Source organism: Myotis brandtii, unplaced genomic scaffold (assembly GCF_000412655.1).
Source record: "Myotis brandtii unplaced genomic scaffold, ASM41265v1 scaffold410, whole genome shotgun sequence".
Taxonomy (NCBI): Eukaryota; Metazoa; Chordata; class Mammalia; order Chiroptera; family Vespertilionidae; genus Myotis; species Myotis brandtii.
Window position 1 is genome coordinate 950188 of NW_005365764.1, and position 23921 is coordinate 974108.

A 23921-nucleotide genomic window follows, 5' to 3' on the forward strand; every position below is an offset into this window, starting at 1 on the left:
TAGAAATATTAGAGTTAGATGAGAGTTTTTACATGATGTATGTATTATTTGAATGTCAGTAATTTTAATTTCTTCTTTAAGGTACAGACTAATTAATAAACTAAAGATAATAACAGACCATGGAAGAACTGATAAAAATTACAGAGGGAGATGATGGGAATGTGGGGAATTTTTTATACCTTATGATCTTATATGTGGAATCTGAAAAAAACACACACTAAATATCAATACAGAGAACAGATGGTGGTGAAGGACATTTTTATAAAGCAAATGAAAAATTAAATTTATTGGAATTGTAGGGGAGGAAAAATAATTTCCCCTCTACCCTTCTGAGTTCTTGGCTGAAAGCCCTGTAATAAAAGACAAATAGATTAACAGGAGAAAAACAAATAGAAGTTTATTAACATGTCTACCTTATGTATACATGGGAGATACCCAGGGGAAAATGACTAACTCCTTGATGTGGCTTAGAGTTCAGACTTAGATGTTATCGTCATAGGGAAGGGAGAGGGAAGATAGACCCCTGGGGGAGAGGAAATGGTTTTTAGGGTCCTTAGAAGAGTAGATGGGAAGTGGGGTAGACTGTGTGTGACAGTCTGTCCGGGTGTGGTGGTGACTTCTGGCTTCCTCTCCTGTGGTGAGAGTCCACCTTCCCTGTTAATGAAACTCCTGGAGGATTTATGACTATTGAGTTCCGTCAGGAGGGTCTGTATTGAGGCAGATGGGGGAGGTCAGAGAAAGCCTCTCTCTGCACTGGCTGCTTTTCAAGTGCCTACCGCTCAAAATAATATGTTAAAGTGGCATATTTTGGGGTGGCATATTCTGCTACCATTCAAGATTTTTGTCCAAGTGTTTACAAAAATTATAATTACCCATCCAGAGAATCAGCCTGTCCTAATTTTTCTTTTGTATTCTGAATGTTTTGACCTTATCAAGAACTGGATCTTGTTCTTTATCTCAGAACTCATGTTCTTGGGTATTGTATGAGTGCAGTTTGGGAGGCCCGGAGAGAGTATTTTCTATGTATGACGGAATTGCAACTTGGAGGGAAGGCAGTCTCTTTTCCAGCGCCTGTGGGTAACCCAGGAAACCCTCAGCCTCCTGGTCACAGCTCTCAGGGCGCTTGTTCCAGCTAATCTGTAACCTTTTTCAGACCCCACATCTTGTTAACCTCAATGAGGACCCACTGATGTCGGAATGCCTGCTTTATTACATCAAAGATGGAATTACAAGGTATGTTTGTTTCTTTTGGTCATTTAATTTTTTTTTTCTCTTAGATGATTGAATAAAGGGAAGTTATTGAAAAATTTCTTGTAATGATTTGATTTTCCCACCTGAAATAGATACAGAGTATCCTCTCTGCTCTTCCCAAATTATGTGTCTTAGCCAGCTGAACCAGTTAACATGTAGTTTTTCCCTAAAAGACCCTAAGTAAAAATTTTCCTCCTTACATCTTACATAAATTCATTAGGTAGATTAGCTCACTCATGTCTTTGTATAATGCTGTGTGAGATACATTGGTAAATCATTGTTCCTTGGTTTCTTATTCTGATGTAGGGAAGTTGCCCATATTTGAAAATAGAATGTGCAGTTGAAAGCCTCTGATAAAAAAAAGTGGCACCTTTTTTGTATGTACAAAGAATATTCTTTGGGAGAAAGAGGTTTATTGTTTGTAGTGCTTTTTGTGTCTGAATTTCCCTGGGAAACACTTTCCCTTGTGTTCAGGGTTGGCCAAGCAGATGCTGAGCGGCGCCAGGACATCGTGCTGAGTGGGGCTCACATTAAAGAAGAGCATTGTATCTTCCGGAGCGAGAGAAACAACAGTGGGGATGGTGAGAGTCCTTGGCTTAGCTTTCCCAACAACTTTTCATTCTACATTATGGGAAGTCCATGCACCAGACCTGGTATTCCCTGTCTCTTTCAGCGATACTTGCTTATACAATCCAATATTTGAAAATGGAGAAACCTGGGCTGCGTACAAATGTAGGGACGGACAGAGCTACTTTGCATGAAAATAGCTTGGACAAAAGGAGCCCTTTGTTACTGCCAAGAGCTAAGCAGGACATAGGCAGTTAGGCTTGGTCTTGAATGTTAATTATTTGATAGGCAAGTAAGAAGGGAACAAATATTCTGGGTAGTAGGAGATTGGAAAGACCTCTAGCCTTACTCCAGTAGAATTTTATCTAAAAAGAAAGAAAAAGTCAGTCTTGTATTTTGTACAGGTTATTAACAAAACAACAGCAATCTAACCATATTTTTGTGCTGTATAATTCATTCATTCCTTAATCAAAATATTAGCTTTTGATTTTAAGCTTCTTATTATGACCTATATTTCATACATAAGATTTCTGATGGTTTACAGTTTTATAGATTGAACTATCAGATATCACCAAAACTGAGATTTTATATCTTCTGAGGTTTGTCAAGTTAATTTAAATGTTTCTATCTTAGCCACAGCCCTGGTTATGGCACCCTAAAATAAACTATTATATGATGCTCAGCCACTTGGTCGGTTACAGGAATCTATTCTAGTTACCCTAAATCCTCATAGTCATCTACTTTCCATTATTTTATTCCAGTGGTTTGTGATACTAACATTAATTTGCATTCCTCTTAGTTATCGTGACTCTGGAGCCTTGTGAACGCTCAGAAACCTACGTAAATGGCAAGAGGGTGGCCCACCCTGTTCAGCTGCGCTCAGGTGAGAGTGGGACAGGTTTGATCACATGGCTTGTGTGAGCAACTCTATAATTTTTTTTTTAATTCTCAGCCAAGAATATTTTTCCCATTGATTTTCAGAGAGAGTGGAAGGGAGGGTAGGGGAGAGAGAAACATCGATGTAAGAGAAACACATCAATTGGTTGCTTCCCGCAAGGGCCTCTACTGGAGCTAGGGATCAAACCCACAACCCAGGGACCTGCCCTTGACTGGGAATGGAACCTGTGACCCTTAGGTGCATGGGCCAATGCTCCAACCACTGAGCTCACCGGCCAGGGTGGAACTCTATAATTTTTGAATTTTTGTTTAAAGGCTGAAGTGATAGCATTAGGATTTATGTTCTTGTAAAATCTCAAAAGCTGTCTTTTTGCATTAAGGAGAGTGAGGTTATTTACTGAGATACTATACATTTAAAAAGTGGTTTCTTAACTTTGTGTTGTTTTGTGATAGGAAACCGTATCATCATGGGCAAAAACCATGTGTTTCGTTTTAACCACCCTGAGCAAGCACGGGCTGAGCGGGAAAAGACTCCTTCTGCTGAGACCCCCTCTGAGCCTGTAGATTGGACATTTGCCCAGAGAGAGCTTCTGGAAAAACAAGGAATTGATATGAAACAGGAGATGGAGAAAAGGTAGTGTACAAATGTGATGTGGCCCAAATGACTGCCGCTTCTTTTAAACATCGAATAGTAGTATTTATAAAACAGCTCAGTGATTTCACCATGTATTCTTTTCCCCTCTTGGTTTTCTTTTTCTTCTAGGTTGCAGGAAATGGAAATCCTATACAAAAAGGAGAAGGAAGAAGCAGATCTTCTCTTGGAGCAGCAGAGACTGGTAGGAATCCATCCTGAATCCTCTTTAGGAAAAGGGCAGCTTGCTCTCACACCTTCCCTGCCCCACAGATGAGCACTCGCCCACATGGCCTATCCATCTCTCACTGATAGCACACACTTTTCTCTTACTTCCTTAATGGAGAGTGGACTTACAGCTCCTGGTAGCCTGAGCCTAAAAAATTGTTCATAAAGGTGCTATTTTGTGCCTTTTATCAAGTCTTCTGTCAACACCAAGTGCTATAGTGGGAGCTTTTCGGTAGCCTTTGCCTCTTGGTAGTGGTTTTTGAGTATGCATCAGTGGTGGTTCTTTGAGTGGTAATTACTCTACATATTGAATTTGGTGGGCGTTTGCCTTGGTTTTGTTTCTGATCACCTGATAGTACTAATTCTCTGCTCTTGGGCTGACCTGGGGGTTGTTCTCGTGCTGGGCAGACTTTTTTTTTTTTTTTTTTAGTTAAACTGTGTCTAAAAGTGTTGCTGCACAGTTGCATGTGTTAATCCTTTTCTGTTCCCCTGCATGGAGTCTGCATCCTCAATCAGGGTCCTCAATCCCCGTGGCATGTGGGATGACAGTGGAAGCAGGGGCTGTACAACCAACCCAGATAGGAGAGGGAAGCCTGGTTTCTCTGAGCAGCTGAAAAGTTGATTTAAGGTTGCAACTTATAATGCTAATGGCTTTAGCCTTTTATGCTGTTAATTGATTTTCCAAGTTTGGTAGAAACTAAATCTTATGAATAAATAAGTTAATTCATTAGTTAGATTTTCATTAGAAATTTTAAAAAATATCTTTTTATTGATTTTTAGAGAGAAAAGAAGGGAAAGGGAGAGAGAGAGACATTGATGTGACAGCAAAACATCAAGAGCCTCCTACATGCCCCCTACTGGGGATCGAGCCCACAACCTGGCATGTGCCCTGACCGAGAACCTAACCAGCAACCTTTGGTGCACGGGACAACGCCCAACCATCTGGGCCACATTGGCCAGGACTAGATTTTCATTTTTAAAGCCATCCAGTTTTGGTTAATAAAGCCCTTGTTATAAAGAAACTTCTTGGCATTCACTTGATATGTGAAGAAAATGCATATAATAAACCTTCGGGTACTAAGGATGCAGTTTAGGAATTTTCCAGTTTTTAAGATTCTTGAATGTCTTTTAAGATAAGGTTAGCATAAATTACAGCATGTAAAACACTGCACATAAACTACAGCCTTATAGCCATGCTCTGCTTTGGAGAAGAGAGGCTACTGCTAAATGGGCCAGAAAAGCCAAGGGCTTAAGCAAAGGCAGCCTTTTTCAGGGCAACTCACTTCGGAGGCTTGGCAGTAGTTAACCAGTTCATTTGTTAGCTTGGAAATTATAATAAAGTCCCCCTCATAATGGATTGTAAGAATAAATCAAGTGTCTGGGGCAAGATAATAGCAGTGTTAACATATAGAGAGTCTATTTAGGAGGCCTAGGTAGCATTTAGTTTTTAGTAAAAACGGAAAGATTTAGCTAGAATGTGATTAAGGGCTTGAAAGGTTTACAACACATAAAGGAGTCTTTTATCTTAATAATGTAGTATAATCTAATAACATGCCTCTGATGGTCTGTGAGAGATCAAACGAGGACAGGTATAATTAAGCTGTGTTTATTATTATAGATAGTGCCTTGTAATTAATTGTATAGTGCTTTATAATTTACAGAGAGCTTTAACATCCATCACTGTTTTTTTTTATTCCTGAAACAACTCTCTTTAGTAGAATTGTATATACATAAAATGAGGACTATTACCTCCAGCTGAGGAAACTAAGGCTGAACAATACTGTCTTTCCCACTCTTAAAACCTATTATGTCATGGGTTTGACGCTTAAACTTGGGTCTTCTGACTTACTTCACTGTCCTGTTCAGTAAAGCAGTACTTATCAGCTACCTAGGAGTCTTGTTAAAAAGCAGATGCTGATTCAGCAGGTCTGGGTGCGACCTGAGATTCTGCACTTGTAACCAGCTCCCTGGGGATGCCCATTCTGCTTGTTCTGGGACCAACTGATGAGTAGCTGGGTGGGAAAGAATGATGGCTGGTACTCTCCATAACCAGGAGCTGGTGATCATTCTGTGCTCTGAAGCAGTGGTGCATTCACATAGATGAAGTAAATGTCTCTAAGACATGCTTAGTTTCCAGGGGCATACTTATTCTGCAAGTAGTCAGGTTCTGGTTGCCATTTGATCTGTGTATCTCAAAGCAAGCTAGGATTTCAAGAGCAGGTCCTCCAAGCAAGGAGGCTGCTTTCCTCCCACAAGTCCAACTCTGTATTCCATTTAAATGTCTGTCTTCAAGAGGAATTGATTTCTAATGCTTTAGCCTGAAGAGTACCTAGTAGTAACAGTACTGAAATGGGAAATGTATTTTTATCTTTCCTATATTGGTCAACCAACAGATACATTTTGAATGTGCCCTATGAATAAACATTGAGAGGATATAAAAGACTTATTTTTCAGTAAATATCTTTACATATTTGTTATATGTAATCATTTTTGCATAACAACAGCATTAAAAAACAGAGTTTTCTGTTACCATAGTTCCCCATACGGTGCGTCACACTGTTATATTCTCTTGTAGTTAGTGCCCTGTTGTACACCTGGTCCTTTTCATGCTTGCTTTCTACACATGCGTTTTGGGTATCTTCTCTCTTCTATTTGTATCAGCTTCTTGCAGAGTCTTTTCAGGAGGCCTACTTGGCATTTGGTATTTAAGGAAAACGGAAGGATCTTTTAGTGACATGCGAATTGGCCAAACCTGCGTAGTTTTTCCAACCCTCTAATAAATGAATCTAAATATCTTTTTTTTTCTGACATGAGATAGAATTTACATCTTGGCATATAAATTTTGCATACAGACTTAATAGTATCATGGTCAGTATGTGAGGGGGTATATTTGAGCCATATGGCGAACATAGTCTACAAAGTCAGTATGACCATATTTTAAAAAGAAGAAATTATAGCCACTTGATTTAATATGAGTTCTTTTGGATATGTAGACTCTAATTTATGTTTTATTTTGGAGTTTTATCTATCAATAGGTTATTAAAGCAATGACTTATTTCCTAAATTAGGTAGTAGTCACTTAATCCTTAAGCAATTTCAAAAAGAAAAGGAGTCAGGAAAAAAGTGATAGTTGTCAATTATGTGGGAAGAATCAGAGAGAGTTTGTTTTGTAAAACTCAGTTTCTACATATTTTCAGGAAAACCTTTTTATGAGTCAGACATACTTTTTTCTCTAATATTAATATCATCTTTGTCACTTAAGATTAACCATTCTGTTTTTTTAAACTAAAAATGAAAAATAAATAGTCTAGAATCTATAAATTTAACTTTATCTGCTTTTTGTTGCCAAATTTTCAAGTAGGTGGGGGTTAGATGTTGGTTTAGTATCCATTTATAGACCAATATAAATCAATTGAAACAACTCCAGATTCAGGGACCAAATTATTGTCATTGTTAAAGGTTACTTTTTGTCCCTAGAAAGTAACCATACATGGAAATTTTGGTATAGCAAGCAAAATACTATTTATCAGTTTTTATTTTTAAAAACCTTTACTGGAGATAATTTTGGTAGTTATAGCCAGGTAAAGGAGACTAGTAAGTAAGAATATTTTCATTTACTCGGCTAGCTTGAACTATTCAATGAGTAGTGTCTTTTCTCAGGAACTTTTATTTCCTGGATAGAAATTCTTTCTTAATCCTGTTCATCATAGGGAATTGTAAATCCAACCTTGCTTTCATTTAGATCCATGTTATCAAGATTTGCTTGTGTTCGTTAAGAATAATTGGTTATTGTCTAAATGGTTATTATCCCAAATCAGGCTGCAGTTTTAGGTCTAAGTAAAATGTTTTGAAAAAGAAGTAGTGGTGCAAAGGTAGCCAGAAAGAAAGTTAGAGAAAACATTTTAAAGTGGATCCATTTCACATAAAGTGGAAGAATTGTCACTTAAAGTGATATTTCTCAAATAGCTAGAAATGCCATGGGTTTTCACAGAAAACATCTCTAAGTTGTATTTATTAAAATATTATTTGGAGACCACCACCACCACCAAGAAAAAAAAATTACTTGGAGAATCTTAAGATGTTAATAAAAGTATATTTGCCTGATTTAATTTATGTTCTAGAAATTTGTTTCTTAAAATTTTGGAGGTGAGGTATTTATTGATTCAAATGTGAAAAACAAAATAGACCCACTATAAGGACCCTCTTATGCTTTCTTGCTTTCTGGATAACACCTCTAATTGTATAAGTGAAATGGATCAATTTGACATGACACAAGAACATAGCAAATCCAACATATGCTCACGGAAAGACTAGTTTCATAACCCTCTTGTCTTCTAGAAAAACAATTTGGTTGATGAGAATTCACATGGTCTGTTAATAGAGATTCTTAGCATTTTTAACATCATACCTATTTGCTTCTTTTTCTACTTTCTTGTCTTCTAACTTTTTTCTAGGGCTGCTCTTTTTAGTAAAGCTAAACAGAACGTGGCCTCCTACAGCCTTTACTAACCTTTGTTAATCTGCCTGCTTGTCACATCTTGTATGGCATCTGTGCTCACTCATGGGGAAAGAGTTTCTGGACGAAGCAACAGCAATAACCAAGGCAAATGTGGGGAAGTGGCTGCTTGAGTGTTAGCATGAATGGGGTGTAGGTTTTACTTCATATTCTTGAGATGGTGGAGATGTTATTTTATACCATTTTCTTAATAACTTCATATGACCTTAGAGTGAGAGTCTCACTCATGGTGTTCGTCTCCCTAAGAAATTTGCTTGCATATTTCATCACTTATGCCAGAAAGTGAAAATTTGGATTAGTGTTACTAAACAAACAAACTAATCTTTATATTAATAATAATCTACATATGCATATGTCTTAATAGACTTGCACATCATTTCAGGTTTTTGTTTTATAGGGGTTTGTTTTGTTTTTATATTTGGTTAAGGCTTTTTTGCTTGCTTTTTCTTCAATTTGATTTTCATTTTTTACATTTTAATTTTGGTTATTTTGGGGCCATTTTTTGATTTTGTTTTCCAAAGGACGCGGATTCTGATAGCGGGGATGATTCTGACAAGAGGTCCTGTGAAGAGAGCTGGAAACTGATTACTTCTCTGAGAGAAAAGCTACCTCCCAGCAAGTTACAAACCATTGTTAAAAAATGTGGCCTCCCTAGCAGTGGGAAGAAACGAGAACCTATTAAAATGTATCAGATACCCCAAAGAAGGCGCCTGAGTAAAGATTCCAAATGGGTCACCATCTCAGATCTTAAGATTCAGGCTGTAAAAGAGATTTGCTATGAGGTTGCTCTCAACGATTTTAGGCACAGTCGGCAGGAGATTGAGGCCTTGGCCATTGTTAAGATGAAAGAGCTTTGTGCCATGTATGGGAAGAAAGATCCCAATGAGCGGGACTCCTGGAGGGCAGTGGCCAGGGATGTCTGGGACACTGTTGGTGTAGGGGATGAGAAGATCGAAGACATGATGGCCAGTGGTAAAGGCGGAACTGATGTAGATGATCTCAAGGTTCATATAGACAAGCTGGAAGACATTTTGCAAGAAGTCAAAAAGCAAAATAACATGAAAGATGAGGAGATAAAAATCTTAAGAAATAAAATGCTCAAAATGGAAAAAGTCTTGCCACTGATTGGATCTCAGGAACAGAAAACCCAAGGAAACCACAAAGCAAAGGAACCTGTTGGTGCTGGTGTCAGTAGCAACTCTGGAAATGATGTAAGTAAAGGAGACAATGGAGAACTTGGGAAAGAAGAACGTGTTTCCCAGCTGATGAACGGGGATCCAGCTTTCAGACGTGGACGCCTGCGTTGGATGAGACAAGAGCAAATCCGGTTTAAGAACCTGCAACAGCAGGAGATAACAAAGCAGCTTCGTCGGCAGAACGTACCTCATAGGTTCATCCCTCCTGAGAATCGGAAGCCTCGGTTCCCCTTTAAGAGCAACCCTAAACACAGAAACTCTTGGAGTCCTGGGACACATATCATCATAACAGAAGATGAGGTTATAGAGCTTAGAATTCCGAAAGATGAAGATGGAAGGAAAGGAAACAAGGATGAGAGCCAAGAAAAGGGTGGTAGAGCAGCTTCTAAGGATCCCCAGTTACCATGGGGCTCTCAGGGCATGCGAAGTCAAGATCACATCCAAGTTAGCAAGCAGCATATTAATAGTCAACAACAGCCACCTCAGTTACGCTGGAGAAGCAATTCTCTCAATAATGGCCAACCGAAAAGCACGCGCTGCCAGGCATCTGCCTCCTCAGAATCGTTAAACTCCCACACTGGTCACCCCACTGGTCACCCCACTGCTGATCTGCAGACTTTCCAGGCGAAGCGCCATATGCATCAACACCGTCATTCTTACTGTAATTATAACACTGGAGGTCAGTTAGAGGGCAGTGCAGCCAATTCTTATCAGAGGCAGACTGACAAACCCAACCACTGTAGCCAGTTTGTAACACCTCCACGGATGAGGCGACAGTTCTCAGCACCCAATCTCAAAGCTGGTCGAGAAACCGCAGTATAAATTACTGGACAAACTTGAAATCCTGGTGGAGGAAACAGGCGATGGTAGCTCGATTTGAGTTGGTTCTAGCCTTGGCCTCGAGTTCCTACAATTTACATTATTATTTGAATGTTGTCTTCCTACAGATAATAACTGATTTTAATATTGTCAAAACATAAAACACTGGTAAATGTTTCAAGACCTCCCTTTTGTTTGTATACCATAATGGGCAGTTTCTGGAATTTTGGACAAAACACTGAGACCTCCCTTTTGTTCCTGAGACTTTCCTCTTTTCTTGGTGCCTAGATAATATACTTACATAAACTGGTGTTCTTTTGGTGTAAGTTTATTATGTTTTTATAATGCCTATAAATTGATCTGATAACCAGAAAGACCTGCCTCTTGGTTTATGCAAACATTCAACTTTTTGGCTTTTGTAGCTAGAAGAGTCCTAGTCTTCATTGGGGGAATTTGAAATGTAGACTTAAATGTTTATTATTTCCCCATAAATGCTAGAACATTAGTTTAAAAATAATAACATGCAACTATGTGGACACAACTTTGGATTTCTCATCCATATGTGTTCCTTTTAAAAAATATAATTGGACTTTTCATAAGCCAAAACTAAATGTCTCCAGACATATTTTATAGTACATAGCTTTGCATCTTCACAGACTTTGGACATCTTATTCTTCTACATGTTCCATAGAACTGATTCAGTAGGGTTTTGTTTGTTTTTTTCTGTTGACTGTATCAGTATATGCATGAAATTTGTCAAAATACCGAATCTTTAAATTGGCACCATTTCTGGATTTCTATTTGTGCATTTTGAAATCGAACGTATCATTTCTCTCTCACACACACTGAACTATTCACCAAAATCATGCCAACAGAAATACCAGCAAAATACTTGTATACTCTGAGCAGTATATATATGTTTATAGGGAGATTATTTGGTGGGGAGAGGAAAGAGGTGAGACACGGGAGAGGACTACATACAGCTATGGCTGTGTGCTGCGTATTTTCGGTAGATGATAAAATAATGAAATAGGCTAACTTTGGTTGGGTTTAGAATAAAGGAGATAATGTATAATGAACTATTCTTTGATTATCAGTAGTAATGCTCACAGACACTCAAGCAAGCAAAGAGAAGTCCTTTTGAACATTTATTGTATCAATACCTCATTTACTGTGTTGTGGTCTCAGTTTGCCTCACTGGAGAATCCACCAAAAACGATGGATTTTAATGGGAAGAAAAGAATAGTTTTCTACATCTCTTGAACTTGTCAGAAACTTTCTTAAGAGGCAGTGTGAAGAGCCAACGACGTCTGCAGTTGCCTGACTTCATGTTGTTGAAGATTCCCAAGTCACACTAAGTCTTCTATCAAACACTTGTCTTCCAGATGGTGTCAAAATTGCAGCCAAGATAGTAATTAACATTCAAGGCAAGGAAGCCTTAAAGATTGTGATCATATAGTTTTTTTTTTCCTTTGTGTGTGGGCACTATGCTTTATTAGAACATATTATTTTTAATCATAGTATTTTTTCTTTGCTTCTAAGAAAATGCTTTCTTAATGCACAGAAAGTTGCTTCCAATTAACTTTGGGGAGATATTTTTGCTTTTGTAGCTAGAAGAGTCCTAGTCTTCAGTTGAAGTCTCATGGAAGATTAGGCATGGTGAATGATGTTTGTAATGGTTGACTAATTGAGATGACGATCTCCTGTATCACGTGGTTTGAATGAACTCAGGCTACTTCAGATCAGTCACTTCAACCCCAGTTTTGTCCTTTATTCTTCTTAGACATAGATTCATTAACTAGTCATTTCTTGCAAAAAATTTATTTTCTAAAATTAGTAATTAGTAGTAATTACTCACCTTTCACCTCTAGAGCTAAAGTGGGCTCGTATTTCCCTAACTTGAGATAATGTAAGGATAGGTCCATATATGTTCATTTTTATGGTGGCCTTTTCATCTCAGTATGGGCTAGTGCCTCCCTTTCCCGCTAAAGTTTAGCGGCTAAACAATGGGAGTGTGTTTCTACTGGTGACCAGGTGACCCTGTAGAATGAAAAGTAACATAATATTTTCATTTGCAGATGTGGGTTGTGATAAGCACTATACCCAAACTGGTGTTCTAAAGAACCAGGTTTGTGTTTGTGCTTCATCTGCTGGGCAAATGCTCACAGGTGCCCTCATCTTGCTGAGATGTTTAGATATCAAAAGGAGCCCTTAATTTCAGATGACCAGGAAGAAATGAACCAAGGTTCGACTGGCTGCCACATGTGTCCCTGAATTCATACATTTGAGAGCACATGTTGTCTTAGGAAATAATTTTTGTCTTTAAAATTATTTCGTTGACTCTTTTTACTAAGTAAGTAACTAGTGCCGTGCTTTTGTGAGCTTTTGGTATAGCCTGTATTGCCGTTTTTTTTTTTTAATTTGACAGTCTCTCTAAGCTTAAATACAACAAGATCAAGGAGAAATGGTCATCATTAAACCGTTATTATATTATTGAAGTATTCCTAGCTATTATCATAGTGAAGTGGAAAAAAAGCATTTTTACTATTGAAATTGTACAATGATCTGCCAATAATGGAAATGTAGCAGAGACCTAATTAACTGGTATAATTTCACAAGCCAAAATGGTATTCCTTAGAGAGTCAAAGACATTCTGCTTATAAGTCTAAACTAGAGGGCTTTTCCTTTATATTTGCTTCTAATTCTTTGTAGTGCTGTGAATTACTTCTTTTACTAGAAATGCAATGAAGTATTGTTTATTCCACTGAAGTGACTTGAAATGACCTCTTGTGCTTTGGGTGCAGGTTGATGCTGAAAAAAAAAACACACCACAAAATAAAACAAAACACAGAGTTTGCCACACCAGTGTCTGCATTATAGGCTACTAGATATTAGACTACAGGAAGTTACATAGATTTCCTCCAGTCAGCTGCTGTGCCCCTGTGCCTTACTGGTCCTTTGTAGACTTGCCTTAATGATTTGTACAAAAGACTGGGAGGAGGGGAAGCTGCCACGTCCTGGTGAGCCTAATGAAAATACCTTCTGAGGCGCAATGCAAAGCAAGCATTTATTCTGTACTGTCAGAGCCCGGTTCTGCACTCTGAGGAGTTTTCATAATTGTCCAGTTCATGTCATCTTTCAGATTTTATAATCTGCTCTAGATACTTAGTTTGAACCACTAGGTTGTGAAATGTATTCGTTTCCTGCCATTATGACTGTAAAATCTTCTTGTTCATGAACAATGGATTTCTCCTTTAATTTTTTTTAATTGTTGAAGATTGTCTTTGAGTGTAAGATCTACCTTATTAGAAAAGGAGAGTTTGTAATGTTAAAAAAAATAAAGTCCTCATTCAATAAAAGCTGAAATCTTCTTTTTAAAGTGTGATTTCTCACTGATGAGGGAGGAGGGAAAAGTGAGACAGGGTGATGCTAATAGGCCTGATCTTGACTTTTATTTATTGCTTTTGCTTTTGAAGGTGGTGGCAACCCAAGTCTTTTTTTCTTCTTCTCAAATTTGCACATGAATTTGATTAGCATAAGCTTTTGCTTTTGTTACCTTTTCTATTTATTAAAATTCTATCTTAAATGGGAACTTTAACCTCTACTTTATGCTACATTTTATTTTAAAACTTTCCTAGTATAAGATGAGTGAGGGGACAGCAAGTATCACTTTCAGATTTCTTTGAGTTTTCCTTAAACTATGTATTCAGGGTTTTTTTATTAATCTTGATTTGAAATTTTTAAAAATGAACAAGTATACTTCCTTTCATACGGACAGAAACTACATTTCTAAAAAGCTGTTGAGTAACTGTTTAGCTCTTCTTTTTTTCCTTTAGCCAATACTCCACCCAGAGTATTGGTGCTTTGCTAGAGGTGAAACAGGACAGAATAGAAGATTTTTCTGGAGTGGACCATCAGTCTTATTGAAAATTTAGACATGACATTTTTATATTGAAAAACACAATCCTACATTGTATCATGAGATGTTTTTAATGAGGAACTTGAGAGAATGTTATGCTTGGATTGACTTGCTGCAGGCCGCATAATCTTTCCCTTCAGGTACTTTGTATTTTTCTGCTATTGGAGAAACTGGCGGGAAAGTTGCCAAGATCGACCGCTGCTAGGGAGACACGGATGATTCCAATGCAGTTGACAGGCACAGTGATAGTTGTGTGCACAGAGTGAGAATGGGGAGAGTGGGAAACGGTTTTTGAAGGAGTAAGCCCTGAGCCAAGAGCTGAGTGCCAAAGTACAACTGGGAATTTATCCAAGAGAAGAATGGCAGGGGAGGGGGCGAGGAAGCATGTCAGGGAACTGGGAGTAACTTGGGGTGCTGAGAATCCCAGCTGTGCTGGGGAGTTACGGTGAGAGATGAGGGCAGTTGGGTGGACAGGGCTGGATCCTGGCATGCTAAAGAGTTGGTTGGGGTTTTTAAAAAACAAAATACCTTTTATTATGAATTATACAAAATCAAAACTCCAAACAAGCACTGCTTATAAGATCCACTAATATTATATTTTAAAATAACACTCAATGTCTTTAAATCTGAGTTAGTATAATATTTATCTTTACTAATACCAAAACAACCACACTAATACTTGATAGAATTTTGATGTCTGATAATCCCTGCCTATCAGACAGCATCCAATTAAAATATCATATAGCTTTTATTCATGAAAGAAAATAGTTTATTCAAGTTCACAAAAGAAATTTGAGGAGTTATATTGGGTTTGAATTGAAGAAAAAGACCCAGTTAAAACATAGAAACAAAATTTTCATTTGCTGGTAGCTGAAATCAGTGTATACATTCTAATCAAAGATCTGTCCCAGGTGACATTTTCAAGTTTTTAAAAGTGTACCAGGCCAAATCCTTAACTGCCTTCACTGCTTGTGCTTTGTTTTCCCCCTTTCCTTCCTCTCTTCAATGTTTTTCTTTGCCTCTGGTTCGTCTATATGGGGTACTGTCCATGCTAGCCTAGAAAACTCTTTCTGTTCTTAATATCAGTCTCCATTTTCATGTCATCTTTTTCATCTTTCACCACACACTAGGTTTTCTCTTAAAAAATGTTTGGGGACTACCGCAATTGCTATCTCTTAAACATCGTTCATGGAAACATCCGTATCGCCCGGCTGGCATGGCTCAGTTGGTTGTGCATCATGTCCTGCACCAAGAGGTGGTTGGTTCGGTTCCTGGTCAGGGCACAAGCCCAAGTTGCAGGCTTTAACTGTAGTAGCGGGTGAGCGAAAGGCAGCCGATCGATGTATAGCTCTCACATCAATGTTTGTTTCTCTCTCTCACCCTCCTCCTTCCTCTCTCTTAAAAAAAATCAATTAAAAAATCTTAAAAAACAAACAAACATCGGTATCTACTTTAAGAATACTTAAAAACAAAAAAGAATACTTTAAAGTCTGCTAAGCTCCTTTGGGGCATTCTGCTTTCTCTTTTCAGCATGCATCTTCCTTTCCCACTTATTCTATAAGCTTTTAGACATATTTTATCTAAAAAGGTTCACCACTCACAGTCCGCACACTCACAACCAGGAGTTGGGATTTTATCTTAAGTGTGTTGGGAAGCTACCAAATGGTTGCATACAGGGAGATTGCATTGTTAGATTCATTTAGAAATAGCCAGAGTTTGGGTTGGAGAATTGTTGGAAGGAGGCAAGTTTAGAGCCCATTGCTCCAGTTGGGAAGTTGCAGTGTGAGCTTCCCAAGTGAGAAACTGCGCTTTCCCAGTAAAGGCAGGGAGAAAGGAGAGGCTCCGATAGATTATTTTCAGGAAGAGTCAACAAATCAGCTTGCGGTCGGGTAAACCCAGTGTATCACAACCCACGAAGTGATGAAGGCTGTTGCTTGGATCATGGTTGGAAAGTAGACAGTTGCTGGGCCCACCCCAAAGTTTCTGGTTTGGGAGGTGTGCCATGGGCCTGATCATTTGCATTTCTGTTAGTTCCCAGGTGAAGTGGATTCTGCTGGATCAGCACTCACCTTTGGGAATCTTAGTCTAGAACAGGAGTTCGCAAGCTTTTGAAGAGCCAGATGGTAAATAGCTGAGGTTTTGTGGGCCCTTTTTTTTTTGCAACTATGCAGAAAAGCAGCCATCGACAACATGCAAAAGAATGGACATGAATGTGTTCGATAAAACTGTTTACAAAAACAGGCAGTGGGCTGGGTTTGGTCCTGGCCATAGTTTGCCCACCCCTAATCTAGAACATGATCACTTTTGAGAACTATTCACTAGAAGATCAATATATGACAGTGTATCTGAGCTAGGAGACAGCTGTGTGCCAGACACAGGTGATTTAGTGGTAAGTGACAGGTCTTTGACCTCGTGAAATTCACAGAATTGTGGAGGAGATAGCCACTAGACAGTCACACCAAGAGCTACACAGTACATTTGTGCCAAATGACGGGGTAAAATACAGGGTGCTCTGAAAGTTTACAACCAGGCGCTTCAGGGAATGCAAGGTGGCCTTTCCTGGCTCTCAGCTGATCACTTTTTGTTTCATTTCACTGAGAAAAAGAAGTAATCAGAAGAAAACTTCCTTTTCTTCCCACTTGTAGTCCGCCATGCATCCATCCCCGTACTTGGCCTTGCTCCTATCTTAGCCCTGCCCTTGTTCCTACATACCATCTGTCACCTTCTCAAGGACTTGCAGTACCTTTACCTTCTCCTTTACAACATCAGTTTCTCTCCTTCTGAATTATTCCTGTCACATACAGGCATGATTTCATTTCACCAGTTTCCTAGGAGCTGTCACTCCGTTTCTGTTTCTTTCCATAAGAATTCTCCTTGAGAATCTTCTTACTGAATTTCCACTTGTCCACCTCCCATGGTTTTTGTGTCCTCTCCCCATTCTTGCTTGAACTCACTGTAGTCAGACTTTTGTTCCCACCTTACCACTCTCATCAGGGTCCAAAGATACTCACAGTGACAACTCCGGGGGGGTGTTGTCAGTCCTCATCACTTCTTGAGACACTTTGTTCACTTGGCTTCTCATTTTCCTCTGGCCCCTCTGGCTGCTCCTTCATGCTTTCTGTGGCCTTACATTGGCTATTTCTGTATCTGCCCGTTCTCTTCATTTCTGGGGCTTTTCCTTCCATGTTCTCATCGGTGAGGGTGAAGATAGTAACTCATGGGTATTGAGCCAGTAAACATTTTTATGTGCATTAGGTCATTGAATCCTCACAGTGTCCTCTCTGTCAAGTAGATATTGGCATCCCATCTTATACTTTCCCACAGTCACCTACTACTGAGTGGGGATTCAGGTACCATCTCAGGCAGGCAGTCTGCAGACCGCTGCCTTGCTTCCCTCTGCTGACTCCCAAATGTCCTCTCCAGCCTAGACCTCTGCCCTGACCTGTAGACACAGGGACAGCTATGACCTGACATCCATACAGCTAACTGGCATCTCACATTTAAACTGTCTAAGCTGGAGCAACTAGCTCAGGCCAAAAATGCAAGAGTCATCCTCACTTTCTCCTCTCGTACGACACCCATAAGCACATCATCAGGAGGTCGCATTGCCTCTGCCTATAGACCATATGCCAGCTCCATTCTCTCTTTACCACTTCACTGCTGAAACCCTGGACCAGGCCACCGCCATCTTCCTCAACATCACTGAGAGCCACACGACTCCTCCTTGCTTCCAAGCCCCCAGGCCGTTCTCCGTGGAGAGTGGTGTATTTTTGTGTGTGTGTTTTTTAATTTTAAAATATTTATTTTTAATTTAATTTTATTGTTTAATATATATGAGACCACAGCCTTGAGCCACCCAAAGGCTTCCCTTAGAATAAAATCCGTAGTCCTCACCACAGCCGTCCATACCCCAGTCCCCATCTGACCACCTCTCAGCTGCATCTCAACCCTCCCGCTCTCCCACTCTTCACACACAGCACGCTGCTTTCCATCTCAGGACCATTGTCCTTACGGTTAGTTCTACTTTAATTGGAATTACACCCAACCCTCAAGATATCAGCATGCTGGCTTAGGTCTCTGATTAAATGTTATCCGTCCATATCCCAGTCCCCATCTGACCACCTCTCAGCTGCATCTCGACCCTCCCGCTCTCCTACTCCACACACAGCAGGCTGCTTTCCATCTCAGGACCATTGTCCTTACAGTTAGTTCTACTTTAATTGGAATTACACCCACCGCTCAAGATCTCAGCATGCTGGCTTAGGTCTCTGATTAAATGTTATCCCTACACAGAGACCTTCCCTGGCCACCTAAACTGAAAGTCTTTTCCAATTCCTCTCTTCTCCGTATTAACCCCTCACACCTACCTTTCTTCATAGTACTTCGGCGTGCTGAAATAATAGCATACTGTGTCTGTCTACTGTTTACTGTCTCTCCCTCACCACTGTATTCCTAGCATCTGACACATAGAAGGGATGAAAAGGTATTCGCTTGCTGACTGGATGGATAGATGGTGGTTAAAAGAGCATCCCATTTCCACTGTTTGCTAACTCTGATCTTTGGAAAGGTACTTAATTTAAGTCTTTTTCTTCTTTAACATGAGGATAACAATAGTACCATCTTCATAGTACTTCATAGTATTAGTGTCTTTCATATCACTGAACTGTATACTTAAAGATGGTTAAGATGCTCCTGGCAGGTGTGGCTAAGTGGTTAGAGCATCAGACCATGCACCAGAGGGTCTCAAGTTTGATTCCCGGTCAAGGACATGTACCTTGGTTGCAGGTTTGCTCCATGTACCCGGTAAGGGAGAAAACCAATTAATGTGTCTCTCTCACATCGATATTTCTCTCACTACCCCCCCCTTCCTCCTTTCTACTCTAAAATCAGTGGAGAAAATATCCTCAGGTGAGGATTAACCAAAAAAAAAAGTGGTTAAGATGGTAAATTTTATGTATTTTATTTATGACAATAAGATAATGGGGGAAATAAAAAATTAAAAAATCCTCAGTCCTGTGTGGTAGACAGGTCAAATATTAAAATCTTCATTTTAAAGATGACAAAAGTGAGGTTTGGAGAGGATTTAACTTTTCCAGAATTATCAGACTAGTATGCAGGTGCCAGGGGCAGAACTTACGCCCTTTACCTGCTAGTTTAATGTTTTTAAAGTGTGTTTAGATATCTAACAAAGCTGTGTTGCTGGCTTTTGCTCACTGCCAGCTCCACTAGAGAGAGAAAGCTTCCTTTGTGAGACTACATGATAAATGACTAGAGCCTTGAGAATATTTGCACCCTCCCTAGCATTGCCATTGGGAGCTCCTTTTGTGATGGAGTTTGCTAGCCAGGCTTTCAGTGGAGTATTTGGTATACTTGGAAAGCTCTGGAGTATTTGGTATGTGACTTGGAGAGCTCGGTTTGAAACAGGACATAGACTGAAACCCTCTGTCCCATGACAGCCTCTACTAAGGTCCCTCCCAAGAAGCAGGAGATCTGGACAGTACATTTTAAAATGCTGTGCTCATGCAATGGTTTGGTATTTTACTATACCGAGGTCTCTTTTCTTAACCTTACTTGTTTTATTTTTTAAATGCCAGTGTTTTTCCACTAATAAATACTATAAGCATTTTCTCCCAGTCTCTCCCCACCATGTAATTTTGATACCTCAGATATGTGGTCTATCTGTTTACATATGGTATGTCTATTTGTGTATATAAGAAGAGTACATTTTTTTATCCCTCAAGAACAATTTTTTGCTTACTTCGGGGTGATACTCTTATTGAGAATGCATGGAGTAGATGGAGAAACAAAGGACAAATCTGATTTGTATTATAACAATACATTTTGTATTATCCTATATAATAAAGAGATAATATGCAAATTGACCATCACTCCAAGGGGAGTGGTTAGGGGGTGATCAGGCCAGCAGGCAGAAGCAGTTAGGGGCAGGCAGGCAGGCAGGCAGGCAGGCAAGCGGTTGGGAGCCAGCAGTCTTGGATTGGAGAGGATGCAGGCTGGGCTGAGGGACACACACCTTCCACAAGCACGAATTTCGTGCACTGGGTTTCTAGTAATAGTATATTTAAAAATAAAGCATCTTTATTGACTAACTTAATGCAATCAATAGATTATTTTAATCCTAATAGCACTGTGATCTTTTGGTTCCCTGAAGGCTAAACTCACCCTCCAGCTGCAGTGTCAGTAATATTTCATCCACAGGGAAGGGAGTTCAGACCCTAATTTTTCTCATCTAAACAGCTAGATAATTGGAATTGTTGCTGGTACTGGTGAATTTAATCTTTTTCAGTATTGTGTTTTTCTAGGATTGCTTGATATGTAAAGGTACTACTTAAATGTATTTTAACATTTAAGGGACACATGCATTTCCCCCCCTCAAAATCCCTCCTTTCTCTACCACAAACCCAAATAAAGAACTCTTGAGCCCTGGCTGGGTGGCTCGGTTGGTTGTAGCATCTTCCCATGCACTGAAAGGTGTGGGTCAATTCCCCAGTTGGTGCAAGTATGAGAGGCAGCCAATCAATGTTTTTCTCTCACATTGATGTTTCTCTCTCTCTCTCTCTCTCAAAATCAATAAAAACATACCCTCGGTGAGGATTTTTATAAAAGACAGAACTCTTGAGTCTGAGGAAAGAGAGATTGCAGTTAAATTTTTTTCTTTGTAACATTTACCCATTACAAACTATCTTGTATGCTTTGTGGGTTTTTCCTTCTAAGTATTTATCTGTATGTCTGTCTTTTTATCATTGTTTTCTGCCTCTATCTTCTCTCTCTCTCTCTTTTTTTTTCTTTTGCTATCTCTACTTTTCCCAATATTCCTTCCCTTTTCCTTCCCATTTATCTCCTCTCTCCTACATGTTGTCTCCTTTCTCTTCCTTCAGGACTATGAGAGTAAATTGCAGGCCTTGCAGAAGCAGGTTGAGACTCGATCCCTGGCTGCAGAAACAACTGAAGAGGAAGAAGAGGAAGAAGAAGGTGAAATCTAGAGACTGACACTTTCCTGTGTATATCTTTTGGATCTATATTATCAAATTAGTCCTTTACCTGTGATCAGAGCTGGATTTGACCATAGTTGACCCTACCATTTATTGACATTTCACTGCCAATTTGAAGATGATTTTTTAAAGATGCTCAGTGCTGAGAATCCAGGCTGTAGTCTATGAGATGGGGGTGGGATTGTGAGCCTCAGAACACAAGATTTCTGAGTAGTCTTCATATAAACCCTCTGGGGCAATGTACTTGTACTGTCCAATATTACTGTACATATGAAATTCATATATATTGCAGATAAACACAGAGCTTAATCTTTGGTAATATGTTCTGTTCTATTTCCTGGTTTATGATTTATGTCAGGGATTTTCCGTTGAGGACTTAGGAACATATCAATGTACACTAAATGTACCTCTCTTAATTCTTCCAGAATTTATTAGCCTAATATTACAGTATAAACATTTGTCACATTTCACTTCTCTACTCAGCCTCTCAGTAATATGAGGTTCCAAATGAACTTTGAAGCAACTCTTAATTTATGTGCTTAATTCTTTATTTTTAAATATCTAGGTAAAATATAAGGCCTTTTCCCCCTGTACCAGAAAGAACAATAGATGTATATGGCATTGTACAATATCCTAGGGGTTTTTCTATATTATAATCCACACATTAGAGTATCTCTTTTTAAAAAAGAAAGAGAAATCTATTTCTTTGGTGTATTGTTTTAAAATAAACAGTAGGATTTTTAGAAGTTTTCTGAAATGGATATACTGTTGTCATAATCAACAGATTCTAGTAAGCTTTACCAAAAGTAAGAAAACAAGAGCAGCTGGCTGGAGAAAGACTGGAAAATACCGTACTTGATAAAAGTGATGAGTAGAAGAGGATATAGTTTCTACATGGTTATGAGGTCACCACAAATACACTGCATTTGCTCTTTCAGTTCCTTGGACACAACATGAATTCGAGCTGGCCCAGTGGGCCTTCCGGAAGTGGAAGTCTCACCAGTTTACTTCTTTAAGGGACTTACTCTGGGGCAATGCTGTTTACCTGAAGGAGGCCAATGCCATCAGTGTGGAATTGAAGAAGAAGGTACGGAGGGAGTGAGAACACGCACCATCGGGAGGCAACGCTGAGCCTGATATGGGGTTCATGGTGCTCATCTTGAAATAGCCTTTCTCTGAGTGAACTCAGTTGCTTTTGGCTTTGAAACAGATTTATATATGACTTTATTTAATATATGTGCCCGGAACATAATAGGTACTAATTATATTATTACATGAAATTTTAAAAACAACACATTTTCTAACTTATGGTATTTTATAAATAAGGAGACTGTATTCCTGACAAGAGCTAGAGAAGCATGTTAGTAGAAATATGCTTCTCTTGGGTTTCTGACATTTTCAGTTTTCTTTTAGTTTTTACAATTAAGTCTGCACCTAAGTCCCATGTGCCCCCTCCTATTCTAGGGCCTCAGAGGCAGTTTTGTGGAATGGACAAACGCATGTGCTCTGCACCCAGACAGCCAGGTTCCAGTCCCAGCTCTCCTGGTTGTGTGGACACTAACATCCCTGTCCTCCATTCCCTCGGCTACACAATGGGCTTGGCAACAATGCCTGCCACCCAGGGATTTGTGAGGGATGGGAAAGTGGATGACCCACTGTTTAGCAGTGTCCTGACTGCTAAGATTACCGGGGGGCGGGGGCGGGGGGTGGGCAATATTGTGTAGTAGGTAAGAGCACAGACTACCTGGCTCTGGGCAAATTCGTATCGTGTTCTGAGTCTGTATTCTAGTTTGAAAGAAGGGGATAAGGAGTCTTCATTCATAATCTCAGCCACCCATCTCATTTTGTAATTATTTACTAATTACTCCTTCCTTCAAGTAGACTAATGGAAGGCAGGGGCTATGTCTTGCTTTTCTTACTGCTGTACGCTAGCATTTAATTAAAGATTTATTGGTGAAAATGAGATAGGAGTGAGGATGAATGACATGGTGCATGGAAAGCACTAGCCATGTAGTAAACACTTGTAAGAGTTGTAGTTGTAATCCTTTGAATTTAACATTGAAAACTGACATGTTCCTCTGGACCTACCCATTAATGAGAGACTAGATAGAGATGCATTCTTGGGTCTTTTGTGTAAGTTCTACAAAAGTCTTTATGCAGTCAACCAAATTATATATTGCGAATTTAGTTTGTGCAAAAACACTGCCAGGAGAGAAAACGAAATCTTAAAATAGCATAATTTGACATTAGAATTATTCTCTATGATGAGTTTATAAGTGGCCAGTTTTTTGTTTGTGTGTGTGTGTGTTTTTTCCAGTTAATCACAAGCTATTTGTTTAGTATATACTATATATTCATTTTTTTTATTTACATGTGTGTTTTTTTAAATTGATTTCAGAGAGAGGAAGGGAGAGAGAGAGAGAAACATCAATGATGAGAGAGAATCATCTATCAGCTGCTTCCGGCACACCCCCTCCTAGGAATCAAGTCTGAAACCTGGGCATGTGCCCTGAGCAGAAATCTAACCATGGCCTACTGGTTCATGGGTCAATGCTCAACACTGAGCCACACCGGCCGGCAACATGTGTTTGACTTCTTTTCCATTGGGCATGATTATATCACCTCATCTCTGACGCTTACATGCTAAAAACGAAGGCTGTTTTTTGTTTTCATTTAGGTGCAGTTTCAATTTGTGCTGCTGACTGACACATTGTACTCCCCTTTACCTCCGGAATTACTTCCCACTGATATGGAAAAAACTCATGAAGACAGGCCTTTCCCTCGTACAGTGGTGGCAGTAGAAGTCCAGGATCTGAAGAATGGAGCAACACATTATTGGTCATTGGAGAAACTCAAGTATGAAAACGTTATTCATTAAGCCAGTTGT

General features: G+C 39.3%; 1 protein-coding gene and 1 pseudogene across 13 annotated transcripts in view; one reads left to right on the forward strand and one right to left on the reverse strand.

Annotated features, from left to right (window-relative positions):
* The window catches only part of KIF1B (kinesin family member 1B), a 132067-nt gene that overhangs the window by 67419 nt on the left and 40727 nt on the right, over positions 1-23921 (forward strand). For 12 of the 13 annotated variants that reach the window (XM_014545472.1, XM_005873412.2, XM_014545478.1 and 9 more), the window contains 8 exons: positions 1154-1233; positions 1726-1832; positions 2618-2701; positions 3169-3349; positions 3479-3551; positions 20921-21014; positions 21973-22121; positions 23712-23890. In XM_014545472.1, coding sequence (XP_014400958.1) covers positions 1154-1233; positions 1726-1832; positions 2618-2701; positions 3169-3349; positions 3479-3551; positions 20921-21014; positions 21973-22121; positions 23712-23890 — 947 coding nt within the window. Of the gene's footprint in view, positions 1-1153; positions 1234-1725; positions 1833-2617; positions 2702-3168; positions 3350-3478; positions 3552-8611; positions 13481-20920; positions 21015-21972; positions 22122-23711; positions 23891-23921 lie in introns of those variants that run through there. The other variant, XM_005873419.2, reaches the window with a different exon arrangement.
* Positions 14830-15597, reverse strand: LOC102250554 (annotated as a pseudogene).